The following is a 14,125-nucleotide window of genomic DNA, read 5'->3' as shown; positions in this document are numbered from 1 at the left end:
GAGTGTAGGTTGGGAGGCAGAGCAAAGTTGAGAGTACAGCCTCACTCTCTAATGCCCAGGCAGGCGGTAACTACCAGCTGCCCTCCAGGGTAAAGGTCTGGAGTCAAGATTGATTCATGCAAGGCACCAAGTGAAACAGCGCAAAGAACCTGGAGACCCAAGGGGGCTGCACGGGGAGGAGAGGATGTCTCAATTCTTGTATTGACCAACCTGGCCCTGGCCCACCTGATTTGACAGGCAGAGTCCAGAGTAACAGATGAGTCCAGGAGCACCCAACGTCCTCAAGGGCTGGCACTGTCACACCACCCCTCCATACTGAGCCACCACCTGGGGAGAAAGGGGGAGGAAATAGAGAAGTTCCTAATGGACTGTGTCAGACTATTTGGATAAAGAACACACACACACACACACACACACACACCTCTGTGAAATTTAAAATCGTTTGTCTAATTGCCATCCCTTCTGGGTCTATCTGAGACTTGGGATTAAGGATTTAGGGTGATTTGGGGGTGATGAGGGGATGGGTGGGTGTTTCTAAGTGGGTGGAGTTTTTTCTGTTGTCCCAATGAACAACAGAGGGTGGAATGGGGTAGGACAGGAACGGGCTGTGCACCCTACCCCTCTTCCTCACAATGGGGACATGCCAGGTGACCCACAAAATGGCTCGCAAGCTCTGTCCCAGGGGACACATACATGGCTTACCAGCTCTGTCTTTGGCTCTGGTGAGAGCAATCCAATACCAGCCAATCCCATCTTGAACTCTATATTTAGAGAGGAGGAGCAGGGCGGGGTGAGCACCAGGTCCTGGTGCGAGCAGAGGTCCCTATAGAGGTCCCCACAGTGCTATCTCACATAGGGCTCCAACTTACACAGGCTTAACCTCGAATCAAATAAGTATTTATGCATGTGCCCCGCGGAATGGAGGAAGGCAGCCATCATGAAATAGACCTGCCAATCAAGGGGACCTTTCTATTACTGTATTTTGGCGTCCCACCCCCTTTTAAATCTCAAAAGTGCATTGTGTCTGTACTTAATAAACTCACTCTCATGCTACAAGGGTCCTTTCCACATTCCCAGTGGCCACTCTCTGTATCTGCCTTCCTATCCTTGGCGCACTACTTGGTTCTAATGCGTCTCAACTTCCCACCTTCCACACTTCTCTGCCCACCTCACACACTCCCCCTCTGGGCTTGGCTAAATACATTGTCTTCTCTTCTGCTTTTCTACTTTGTCATCGTCTGTTGCCCAGTCTCTCCTTCACCCTCACATATCCCTAAACCTAGGAAGGAAGCTGCAGGAGCCAGCTTCACACATCCCGACTCTCCTAACAAACGTCCCTTCTCCGCGGTGGATGGCCATATCCGGCCTCCCTGCCTGGTAAGGGAGCCACCAGAAATATAACCAGGCCTAACTTCTTCCCAGAGTTCCTCAAGGGTGCAAGCAGGAACAGAGGTGACCTCAGCAAGAGGGTGGGGTTAGTAGGGACATAGGTCAGAGGGCAAAGTCTGGGTTCCAGATACGAGCAACAGAACCAGGCAGTTTGTTGCTAAGTAACCAGATGTCCTATTACCAGCAAGAGCACACCATACTAAAGCAGCCTCTGGGGCCTTCTGCTGTGTCTCTAGGACATCCACTCTCTGTGGGACTTGGAAAGCAGGAGAGGAGGGCAAGAACCCAGCCGCCTCTCCTGGGTGCCCTGTGGCTCTGCCACTCATCGTTTCACTCTGAAAAGAAGGCCGGCTGGGCTGTTAGGTAGCTGCCACCATGAGTTTGGGCATCATGGAAGAGGAGGACCTGGCCGAATATTTCCGGCTGCAGTATGGGGAGCGACTGCTTCAACTGCTGCAGTGAGTGTTTGGGAGCCTCACCTCCGAGTTTGGGACCACCCAGACCCACCCACGCCCCTCTGCCGGCTCTTTCCTACAGCCTAGTATTTCCCAATGGCCTGACCAGGTCGCCATTTCTCGCTCCCTCCTGAAAGCCCGCTTAGCCCTCTCTCCTTAGCACACTGCTCCTTCACTAAAGTGAGAGCAGAGACCCCCCTTTCCTTTCCGTGGGCATCTGTCTCCCCGAGTTAACTCCCTACCTCAGCCTGCTCCAGCCTCAGGAGGTTCTTGTCTCTCGTTCGCACTTCTCGGGCAGGAAGTTCCCAAATGTTGAAGAGCAGTCAGACTCTCCGTCCATCCGGCTCCTGGAGAAGAAGAAAGAAGCCAAGATCATGCACCATGCCATGGAACACAAGAAGCAGGTGAGGCGGGGAGCTGCGGTGATAGAGGTAGGGGTGCAGGATCGGAAAAGGATTGCCTGGGCTCAAGGTTAATGGATAGTGGCGCCCCGTTTTGTGGGTGGAGTGGTTAGAGCTGGGATTCTAGGTGGTGGTTCTGGTCTCTTTCCTCCCCAGAGAACAGAAAGGGTGTGAGTCTCAGGGGAACCAGGGTCCCAGGACACTACATGAGGATCACAGTACAGGATCGGGTGCAAAATACAAGCCCTTCTGTAACGACATTTTGTTTGAGGTTGGGGACTGGATCTATTCGGCAAATGCTATCCCACTGGGCTGCTTCCTCAGCTTTTCTAGATGCTTCTGGGCCAGAGGATAAAACACTAAGAATCTTTCTGAGCACCAGTGTCAGAAGGCTCCCTGACTTACACCTTCCCTCATCCCCCAAAGACATTCCAGAGAAGAATGGAAACGCTAAACCTGCGCTGGGAGGAACTGGGCATCAAAGAGGAGCAGCTCAAAGCCCACATCCAGAAGTTTGAGCAGTTCATTCAGGTATGAAGCGGTGTGGCTGCAGCAGGCTGGAGATTTACACTCTGCCAACGGTGCCTCCTCAGCACTTGGTTTTGTGGGCTCCTCACACCGGGTAAAGGGCACCATCTGTGTTCAACAGCGTCTGGTGCTTTCCAAGGCATCTTCTACACACCATGCTGTTTGTAACGTCCTATTTGCCAGCCAGTGTCTGCTCTCTGGTTGGCTCTTCCTCATTTCCTTGTCCGTACCTGACACATTCTGCCAAGTGGATGGGTGGACGGGTGGATCAGCAGGTGTGATGGAGAGATGGATGTGCCCCTGCCAGAGATGAGTATTTGTGGGTCCAGCAGTAAGTCAGAGGGCTTTGATCTACTCACTCTCTCTCTCCATCGTTGTCCTTGTGTTGAAAACGGGGGACTGATGAAGGCAGGGAACTGTTGAAGGACCATGAATCAAAGAACCTAGCAAGACACCCCCTGTTTGAAGAATTTCTGCCCTGGGTTGGGGGTTGGACAGTGTTCTCCCTCTTCCTTCTAAAGTCTCAGGGACCTGGGGGGACCAGATAAGCAGGAGTGCACATGAGCTTAAAACAGAACTGGAAGGTCTGTACCCAGCATGGATGACGGCTTCCTCGTGGTTACATAGACCTCTCCCCTAGTCCTTCCCTACCTGTATACACCAGCCCCAGAGACACTAGAGCTGCATGCAACTAAGACAGAGTTGCGCACAGTTCGTCAGAAAGAGTGGCTGAGGGCCCACCAACAGTCAGCAAGACCAGTTGTGATGATCTTTTGTGACTTGTTACAAAAGATGGCTGCAGTTAGGCTCAGTAGATAGTCCTGTACAACACTCACCCTTAATCAGTACTTGGAAGGATGAGCTAGTGGTGCTAAAATCCTGATTGGGCCGGCAAGATTCCTCAGTGGATAAAAACACTTGCCACCAAGCCTGACAGCTTGAGCTAGACCCTTAGGACCCACATGTTGGAAAGAAAGAATTGACTCCCATAATTTGTTCTCTGACTTCTAGACATGCACTGTAGCGTGTCCATACTCATACACATGCACACAGAAAAATAAAGAAAATGTAAACAAAACGAAACAGAGCAGAACCTCCCCAGACAATCCTGGTCAGCAATCCTGGACCAGCACTAGAGAAGGCCTGAAGGGTTGGGCCCTGCTGTAGGGGGGCCATTGCTGCCCTCTCCTGGAGGAACTCTGCTTTCAAAGTCTTCATTCCACTGTAGGCACAACTGTGCAGAGCAGGGAAGTTAATGATACAGACACTTTCTTCTGAGATGTAGCCTACCTGGACCAGAGCAAAGTTGATGGAGTATTTGGGAGGACAGGAAGTTTGAGGATTAAGGACTATCTGAATGTCTCCCAGGCAGTCAGCAGCTACAGAATCTCATAGAACTTGTTGCAAATACAGACATCAGTAACTTCTGCCTCAAGCAGGTCTCTATAATTTTTAAAAACTTTCCAGTCACTCAGATGTGACCGATTTAGGATCCCTCAGGCCTCTCTGATGCTTCGTGGCACTCACCTGGTGCCCTGCTTTGTGGTACTCCTCCATGTCCCCTAAATGTCACCACCCTATGGGCTGATCCATGCGGAATCATGGAGCCACAAAAGGAGCAAGGAGATACCTGGTGACACCTGGGGAAGTGAAATGGGTGGCTTGCCCCTTGTCCCGAGGGAGGATGCTGTGGATGGGAGGGGCAGCCGGACTGAGGTAGCTGAGTCTTGTCTTCTGTGGGTGCAGAACTGCCTGTGTCGTCTCCTCCAGCCCAAGCCCATGCCAATCTGAGCTGTGTCCTCCACGTACCGATCTGGTGTTACTGCCTTGGGTTTGGTAAGGCAGAGAGGGCAGTCGACAGGTGGAGAAATGGAGGCTCTGTCAGGAGAGCATGTGGGCTTCCCAACCCTGGATGAGCCATCTGCCCCATGACAAATGGCCACCACTAAAAACAGAACCACAAAAGCTTTGTCAAAGACTTTCTGCTTCCACCCAGCCATCCTCTGCCTCCTCAGAAGTAAGAGAGATCTTCCTCTACCTTCCTTTCTGTGTGTTCTCTTCCCAGCCCCCACTCCCTGAAGCCCAGGGACCAACTCCCACAGCATCTGAATTTCCTGCTTGTATGCCCCCTAGATCCCTCTCCTGACCTTGAGCTGAATTTCTGCACTCACAGCCTCCTCCAGCCACAGAAGCCCATTAGCTTTACTAATTCCTTTCAAATAACCAAAGCCTCACCAAAGTCTTCCTTCACACCTCCTCTCCAACATGGGCAGCCTGGCAAGCTCTGCCTACCCTTCCCGTGGTCTGATCTCAGCAGGTAGAAGGGGCTTGGGGTGTCACCAGCCCCAGGTAGGCCAGGATCTCAGGGAGAGAGGGTGAGGCTTGCTTGACTCCTACGGCCTCCCTCATACCAGGAGAATGACCAGAAACGGATCCGAGCCCTGAAAAAAGCCAACAAAGAGCGCGAACTGAAAAGACAGCGTCTGCGGGAGCTGGCCAAGGCCAAGCAGGAGATGGCCACTCTGAAGCTGGAGCACCAGAGGCTGAGCGTCAAGCTGCAGGACTATGCCATCTTCAACAAGTACCTAGAGAAGGTGGTGGAGAACTCTGAGGTGGGTCCCAGGGTCCCAGCCCTGCAGAGCCCCCCACAGCACCCTTTTCTTCCCCCAAGTTAAGGGAATAGAGCTTAGCTCCAGCTGGCTAGGGTTTGGGGCCCTTGGAATGGTTATCTTGCTCTGGGGAGAGGCAGCAACCCTGGGGGACAGTCAGTCAAGATCCCCCAATGGGTGGGAGGGCCCGATGGTATATCTGTGCACAGCTATATGTGAACTGAGTGTTTACATATGCATTTGTGTATGTCTGAGTCTGTGTGTGTGTGTGTGTGTGTGTGTGTGTGAGAGAGAGAGAGAGAGAGAGAGAGAGAGAGAGAGAGAGAGAGAGAAGGCAGGTGGGGAGGAGAAGAAACATGATGGGAAAGCACCTCCCCTCCAAGGACGTCAAGCAAGCTAATTGTGAGTTTGCACAGGCAGCCTTCTTTCTGTTGCCAACCACTGGGAAGAATAAACAGACCATCTCTTTATGGGGAGATAGAGGCTCAGGAAGGTTAAGGCACCTGCTCACAGCTTGGAAATGGCATAGCTTGTGGTTTTCTCCACTCTACTGAGGGCCCCTCCGGGCCATAGGTGCCCCACCCGCTGCCTTTGCAGGCCCTGTCACCCCAGCTCAGGTCATTTCCAGTCCCCTTCCGGCAGCACCTCTTGCAACATTTGATGTTGGCGTTGCTCCTCTGTCAACTCCTTCGGTCTTCTGCTCCTTCCTTCCCATGCTCCTCTGGGGTCTCCTCTTCCCAAGTTCTTCCTTTAGCAAGACTAACTCTGCCTGAGACTTGGCACAGTACAGCCAAAACTGTGTTTCCTCCTTACCCCATCCCCCTGGTCCTGTAGCCATCAATCAGATAGGGTCTATTCTGCCTCCTAAGTATTTCTGGAATCCAACCCCTGCCCCTTCCTCATTCCTCATGCTGTGTGCTTCATCTGGTGTTACCTCTGCCCTTTGCTCTTTTGCATTCTCCAGCCTCCTCCTCCCTCCTCATTCTCTTCCTCCACCTCCTGTTTCTCCTCCTCCTCTCTCCCCACTCCTCACACTGGAAAGCATAGAGAGAAACTTAACCTTTCAATAACTGAACACACAGCTTTGTATAATGTTAATTTTCCCCTCATTTCTTCTTCTCTCTCTCTCTCTCTCCTGAAATAAAACACTACTGGTAATTTAAATCCCTTACATGTCCATCCAAATTTCAATCTTTCTGTCATGTCTTCGGGAGTCACCAGTATCATAATTTTTAAATTGCTCATTTTCATACATGTTTATATTTTGTGACTATCAGCTATCCATAAACTATGCATTGTATTACGCATATCCTTCTATGTCTCGGTCTTTTTTGTTTTTCCAATTGATTTTATTTTCATTTTCAAGATCTTGTCTTTTAGATTTGTTTTTTATTTATTTTGTGCATATGAATGCTTCAGCCTGCATGTACGCTTGTGCACCAAGTGCATTCCCGGTGCCCTCTGAGGTCAGAAGAGGACACTGGAGCCCCTGGAACTGGAGTTAAGATGGTTGTGAGTTACCATGTGGGTGCTGGGAACTGAAGCCATGTCTCCACAAGAGCAGCCGGTGCTGACTTTTAACAGTCATCTGTCCAGCAGTGTTATTAAATATTAAATATTAAAAATAGTATTTTTAAATGACACATGACTGAATACGTCTGTAGGATACAATGAGATGTGTGTGTGTGTGTGTGTGTGTGTGTGTGTGTGTGTGTGCGTGAGCGCACACACTTCATAGTGTTCACATTGGGGTAAGTAACTGACATATTCATCACCTCAAGCATCTATGATTTCCTTTTTGTTAGGGTATTCAGATCCTCTGTACTATTTTGAAATATACAATTCAATATTGTCAATCATAGTTAGCCTACCATACTACCCAGAATATTAAAAATTATTTTCTTCCAACTGCCCATAATCAGTTAATGGTACTTTCAGGAACTTTTTGTTAATGAGAAATTTCAAACAGACAAAAGTGGAACCATGCATTCTAGAGAACACTTATCACTCATCACCTAGCTCCAGCAAAGGCCACGGTATGACCCACACCTTGCCACTGCCACCATTGTGCAGCAAATGCTATTTCTTCAGCCATGGGTAATTCAGCATGTATCTCTAAAGATGAGAGGAAAAAATGCAAAACAAACAAACAAACAAAAAATAGCCCACATCCTAGCTTCAAAGACAAGAAAATAGGGCCTGGCATGGTGGTGCATGTTCCCGGCACTAGGAGAGACCTGGGTTTGATTTCCAACACCTATTTGGTGACTCACAACTATCTGTAACCAGGGGAGCTTATGCTCTCCTCTAGCCTCCTTGGGTACTACATGCATAAGGTATGCAGACAGACAGACATACACTTGGGCAAAACACCCATACACATAAAGTGAAAATAAAAATTTAAAAGTACACCAAAATAATCAAGACCACAATGTCATTGTCAAACCAGTTAAGTTATTCATTAGTAACAAATACATAGCTAGTTGATATTTAAGTGTCCCCAATTATTGCAATAAGGCCCTATGTGCACTTGTTTGTGGGGATTATTTGTTTTTGTTTTTTGAGAAAGGCTTTCTCTGTGTAGCCCTGACCGTCCTGGAACACACTTTATAGACCAGGCTGGCCTTGAACTCACAAAGACCAGCCTGCCTCTGCCTCCCGAGTGCTGGGAATAAAGGCATGTGCCACCACTGCCTGGATTGTTTGTTTAAATTTAGCTTTGAGATTATAATATAATTGCATTATTTCCCTTTCCTCCTCCCAAACCCTTCCGTATAGCCCTCCTTGCTTGGGGTCAAATTCATGACCTCTTCTTTCATTACTTGTTATTGCATGCATACATATTTACACATATATATGTATATGTGTTCAGCTCTGCTCTGTCTATATAATGCTACTTGTGTGTATGTTTTCAGGGCTGACCATTTGGTGCTGGATAACCAGGTGCTGTGCTCTTCCCAGGGGAAGACAGTTTCTCCCATTCTCAGCATTTCTTAGTTGCCTGTGGTTCTTTATGTGGAGTTCAGGCCTTGTGGGCTTCCCCCCCATCAACTTTGCCATTTCTAGAATTGTCCTGTTGCACTTGATTTGTTTTAATCAAGGTCCAAACTAGTTTTCCCATACACCTTCTTACATTTCTTAAGTATTATGGACATTACACTAAGCAAAGTAAGGCCAGACTCAAAAGAGAACGCTAGCAATAAGCTCGAAACCAGGTAAAACTAGTCTTTGCTGGAGAAAAATTGTTATATCGTGTTAACAGACAAAAGCTTTACTACAGTTCCTCATGCTGCTGTGACCCCCAACCATAAAATCATTTTGTTGCTACTTTATAACTGTGGTTTTGCTATTGTTATGAATCATAATGTAAATACCTGATGTGCAGGATATCTGATATGTAGCCCTGTGAAAAGACCATTTGACTCCCAAGGGGCCGTGACCCACAGGTTGAGAACCAGTGACATAAGGCGCTGGACTTTGTAGAGAATGTCTTTGGCTCCTAGATTACTGTGGGTCTTAGGAAGAAGCTTGTTAAACTCTTTTTGAGTCGGTGTCTCACTCCAGGCTAGCCTCAAATTCAAGATCTTCCTCTCTCTGTCTCCCAGTGCTTGGGACTGCCATGCCCTCCCTCATCAAACTCTAGATTCTTCATAGTGTTCAGAATGACAAATTAAAATGTCAGCAGCCTCCAAAACTGACCCTTTAGTGTCATTATGAACTCTCATGGATTTTAATCTATGTTTCAGTGTTTTTGTATTTATTCTTATTGATGTTCAAATTGTTCCCTCCTTGGACAAGCTGGCACCTGAGGCTTTTGACATCAGGATACAATTGCAAGATTCCTTCCTGGTAGCTCTGATTGAATTAATTCTTTTTAACTTTGTGGTGTTTGCTGAAAGAACTGTAGGAAATACAAACAGGATATGGGCTCCCTCTTCTTAAGACTAAAATTCTTCATGGATAAAGTTCATACTCTTTTCCTAGTTTTCTGGAGTACTCTGTCTCTCTGTCTCTGTCTCTGTCTCTCTCTCTGTGCACACACGTGTGCACATGCATGCACTCACATGTGTTTCTAGCCACTAAACCCTGGACCTTGTACATGCTAGGTAAGCACTCTACACCCCCAGCCCTCATTTTAGTTTGACACTGGATCGCACTAAGTTATCCAGACTGGCCTCAGACTCACTGTATAGCCCAGTCAGGCCTTAAACTTGCAATCCTCTGGCCTCAGCCTCCCAAGAAGCTGTTGGGTATCCTCCCCACCAGGTCCAACTCCTCCTCTCTGTCTCTGAACCTCAGGCCATTTGTGTTAACTTGCTCTACGTATTCTGAACATGCCCCTAAGCCTCCACTCATCTTTACTCAGGCTTCTCCCTCTACCTGTGACATGCCTTGCATCCCCCACCTGCCTTTGTTTGCCTGCTTCTACTTGGTTGCTTCTCATTCAGCCTTCCTCTCCCCGGAATACTTTTCTGGCTGCTCCTACCTCCTCCAGCACTGCCTGGAGTGGTCTTCCCCATGAAGCTCATTTTGAGAAAACACCAGCCTGACAGTTCCTGGACACCAGTCTGCCACTGACAACTGAGTGGGAGCACTATGATAACCCCTGGGGAGGCACATCAGTGTCATGGAACTGGAGGTCACATTGCCCTCTGTGGAGATGCTTGCTGGGCAAACTCTGTGCTTCTTGGCTCCGCTAGAGCAGGTGATCTGGATCTTGCAAACCCCCTGACCCAGTGGCCAACCCTCTCCAGCCTCACTTGTGATGCAGATGATGGTCAAAGGCTAAAGAGCATCCTGTAGGGAGTGAGTGCCTGGGCTCTGTGCAGTCCCACTCCTCAGTCCCAAAGATGGCTTATCATTGACTAGTTGTCTATCTGTCCTCCTTGTACCCAACCACCCTGGAGGCTATAAAGTTCAAAAGAACCGGGGTCTGGTTTTTTTATCTCCCGCTCTGTCAGTAGCCTTTTAGCACAGCTCCTGGTATGTGCATGGCCCTTGGAACATGCTTGCTGAATAGGATCATTGTTGCCTTAAGAGATAAAGCATTTCCCTGCAGTGGCTCTCAACCCTAGTTGTGCCTGGAAGTACCTAGAGATAGTTTGCAAAATTCCAATCTACCACAGACATGCTATTGATCTGAATCTCTGGCAGCTAGCTGTCTTGTCTAAGGAACCCTAGATGATTCTATTATGCAGCTGGTGTTAGGAATCTCAGGTCCAGGTAAGGAACCCTCCAACATATGAGGCATAGCCCATACAAATCCAGAGTACCAGACATTCTCACAATACTCATGTATGGCTATGGCTCGCCTGCCCTGGTGTCCAGGTGTCCAGGTCAGAGGTGGTGGGCTGACATGGCTGCATCAGGCCCTTGGGAGCCAGCTATTCATTGACCCAAGCCCTTTGCCCCCCCCCCCAGTTTGAAGAGATCCATGAGGTGATTGCACGTTACAAGACACTGGTGAGCATGCACCATGACCTCATGCAGTCAGCGCAAGAAGGCCAGGAGAAGATCGAACGTGCCAAGGCGCGGCTGGCCCGTTACATGGAGGAGAAGGACGATGAGATCCTCCAGCACAACAACGAGCTAGCAAGACTGCAGATGCGCTTTGACCGGGCCCGCAGCGACGTCATCTTTTGGGTAAGCAGCAGGTCCAGTATAGGGCTGGGGGAGGGGGTCCTGGCTCTGGGTACACAAGGTCTGTATGTGTGCACGTATACATACAGATCACACACACACACACACACACACACACACACACATGCGCGCGCGCGTGCGCGCGCGCGCGGAGGGGATCTCCCTCTACTGTGCTATACTTACAAGCTGCCACACCTCTCCCCAGGAATCTCGCTGGGCACACATCCAGAACACAGCAGCCAAGAAGACCCTCCTGCTCGGCACCATTAAAATGGCGACACTGAACCTCTTCCAGATCGTGAGCAAGCAGCTGAAGGAGACCACACAGGTGTCCCTGGAGGACACACACAAACAACTGGACATGGTAGGAGGGGGATGCAGAGCTGGGTCCAGCAGGGTGGCAGGGTCAAGGAGGTTCTGAATTGGCCAAGTAAAGGAATGAATCAGGCAGAGCTTGGCCTTCAAATGTTCACAGTGTCAGGACTGTGGGACTGGGGGATAGCTGGGCACACCCAAAATCTCCAACTCAGTCGATCTAAGATGAGCACTCATGAATGAATTTGCATCTTTCCCCAAGCTATGCTGCTGGTCAGGGCTCCACACATTGAGACCACTGCATTAGCTCTAAAATCCTTGTTGGCTAACATGCCTGCTAATTCATACATGCTAACAACTCCAGGAGGTTTCAGGTGGGCTCTGTTATTCGAGGGAGGCTGTGTGCTGCCTTCTCCACTTGGGCCTAGGTCTGGAGCAAAGCTGGGCACCTTCCTAGAAAGCTGATTGCATCCACCCTTCAGTTTATGTTCAGAAATAGTTTTTCATTCTCTTAGGTTTCCAGGGAAACCTACTGCTAAGGCTCTGAACTTGAATCCCCATGCTTGTATAGCAAGCACTTTACCAACAGAGCCACCTACCCGATCTTTGAACTAGCACGGCTGATTAAAATTTCTCCTTTGATTGCATTGTTGGACACTGGCAAATCCCTTGAATGTCTGCCTCAGTAATAGGTAGACTGTGCTGTTTGTTCCTGTTGCTCGTTCTGTTCTAACAGGATAACAAGGGAACCCTGCTATGGTAAATGGCACTATGTATACAGAAAGAGACAAGTGCCATCTCGGTGTTATGGCGACCTGGTTTCTGAGATCCCCTGGTGTGCTCAGCTCCTGTCCTGCAACTGTTATGGGGAAGGATGCCCTGGGAATTGGTGACCTGCCACTCTCTGTCCTGACCTGTGTATTCCCTGAGCATTCTGAATCCTTGACAAGTTTTATTTTTCTGAATCATACTTCCAGAAGTTCTCCTGGCAAGGAAAATCTGGGCTTGATTTTCCTTGCCAGGAGCACCTCATGTTGCCCAAAGGATATCTTAAGAGACCCATCTTCATTCCCACAGAATATAAGCACATTGTCAGGAAGTCAAATGGCCAAGCAGCTAAAATAATAAGTATAATGCATGAGAAAGTATAAGTAAAAGGAGAGGTTGAACACACATTCTGCCCTTCTGGGTCACCTTGTGAAAATGAGAAACTGGGCTGGGCGCGCAGCTAAGTGCCCAGCATGTGCCCAGCATGCGCGAGTCCCTGGCTTCCATCCCCGGAATCAGATATTTCTTCAGAGCTGTTGTGTGTGGAGTCCAGCTGGGTCTTCTTAGCCTCTGAGTCTATGCTCTGTCACTCTGACCACAGGCTTTTTAAAACAGAAGGCTGTGAATAGAATTTAAATTTCCCCTGAGGACACAAGATCATCACAGTGAACATCAGGACTGGGTTCCCTCAAGCGTGTTAATGTTGCCTGAGGAGACTTTACAGTCCTGTCTGCAAAACACCTTACCCTGAGGCCAGTTGTGGCCAGCTTTCTTGTCTTCCCTGTGTGTGACTATCTCTAAGCAGGTCCCAACTCCAACCTTACTCTATCTCTAGCTTGCTGTTAGCCTTTGAACCTGAAATGTCCCCATAGGCTTGTATACTAAGTGCTTATGAAGCTGGTTTGGGAGGGTGCAACCTTTGCCAGCAGAGCCTGCCTGGTAGACCTGGGTTTGAGGGTGACAGCTGATCCACCTGCTTCAACCACACCCTGTGCTTCTCTGTCCCCTCCATGTGACCAGTCACTGCCACATGCTCCTACCGCCATGGACTAAGCCACTCCGCCAAGTCTTCTACAATGGAGTGCAAGCCTCTGAAAGCATAATTCCCCCTTTAAACTGCTTCTGTCATGTATTTGAGCATAGTGAGAGAAAAGTAACCAGTGTATTTGCTAAGCCTGATTCTTAAGGTCACATAGAACATCTGTGAAAGGAGACAAAGCCACCTCTGGAAGTTAAGAATGAGATGGATGAACTTCCTTTCAAGGAGATGCTCCATCTTGGGATTTAGGGAGTATTTGCTGAGTGAGGTTAATGCTGTCCCTTTGTCTTGCTAGATCCAGCAGTTTATACAGGACTTGTCAGATATCTGGACAGAAGTAAAGAAGAAGGAACAGCAGCAAATCCGAGTGTAAGGAAGCGATGTGTTTGCTCTAAGACAGAGAAAACGTGAGAGAGAGGCCATTCCTACTGAGCTTGTGGTCCGGTGCCCTAGTCCAGCTATTGACGACCAATGGCTTCCTGATGACATTTCCCCTGTGGTTTCCCCTGTGGCCTCAGTCTATCCCAGTCCTAAAAGCATTAAAGGTTATAAGAAGTTGACCCTGAAGTTGCTTCTCCTTTTGAAAATCGGTTCATGGGGGAGAGCCAGTGAGAGGAGAGCCCCACAAGCACCCCATCTAAGAGCTGGTCACTTTTGGCCAGAAGTCCCTTGGGCTTTAGACTTAACCTCAAGTTGAGCACAGTGCAGGGCCCTTTCTCTCTTCTAGCATTTAAGGAAACAAAACAAACAAAAACAACAACAAAACATGCAAACTGCTTGTTCCTAGCCAGGGGGCAAGGCTCCTTAGACTCTATGAAATCAGCATCCCAAATCAGGGTTCCATAGGTGCTGAATCATTGCACCCCAAAATATGCAACACAGTATATAGTGTTGCCAACACCAGCGCAAGAAAAGCCTGCTGGCTGCCTAGAAGCTAGCAAGGGACCACTAATATGCCCTCACTTGCCAGACATGTATTCT

At 48.8% G+C, this 14,125-nt stretch overlaps 1 protein-coding gene across 1 annotated transcript; it reads left to right on the top strand.

The window, feature by feature from the left end:
* Window positions 1-1,661: 1,661 nt before the first annotated feature.
* Window positions 1,662-13,556, top strand: Ccdc42 (coiled-coil domain containing 42). Its single transcript, XM_051180331.1, has 7 exons — window positions 1,662-1,847; window positions 2,143-2,248; window positions 2,672-2,776; window positions 5,188-5,385; window positions 10,804-11,025; window positions 11,228-11,386; window positions 13,440-13,556. The coding sequence occupies exons 1-7, from the start codon at window positions 1,765-1,767 to the stop codon at window positions 13,515-13,517; spliced, it is 951 nt and encodes a 316-aa protein (XP_051036288.1). The 5' UTR covers window positions 1,662-1,764; the 3' UTR covers window positions 13,518-13,556.
* Window positions 13,557-14,125: the final 569 nt, after the last annotated feature.

The sequence above is a fragment of the Phodopus roborovskii genome, unplaced genomic scaffold, assembly GCF_943737965.1.
Source record: "Phodopus roborovskii unplaced genomic scaffold, PHOROB, whole genome shotgun sequence".
NCBI lineage: Eukaryota > Metazoa > Chordata > Mammalia > Rodentia > Cricetidae > Phodopus > Phodopus roborovskii.
Note: the sequence above shows the minus strand (reverse complement) of the source record. Positions and strands in the feature narration are given on the sequence as shown.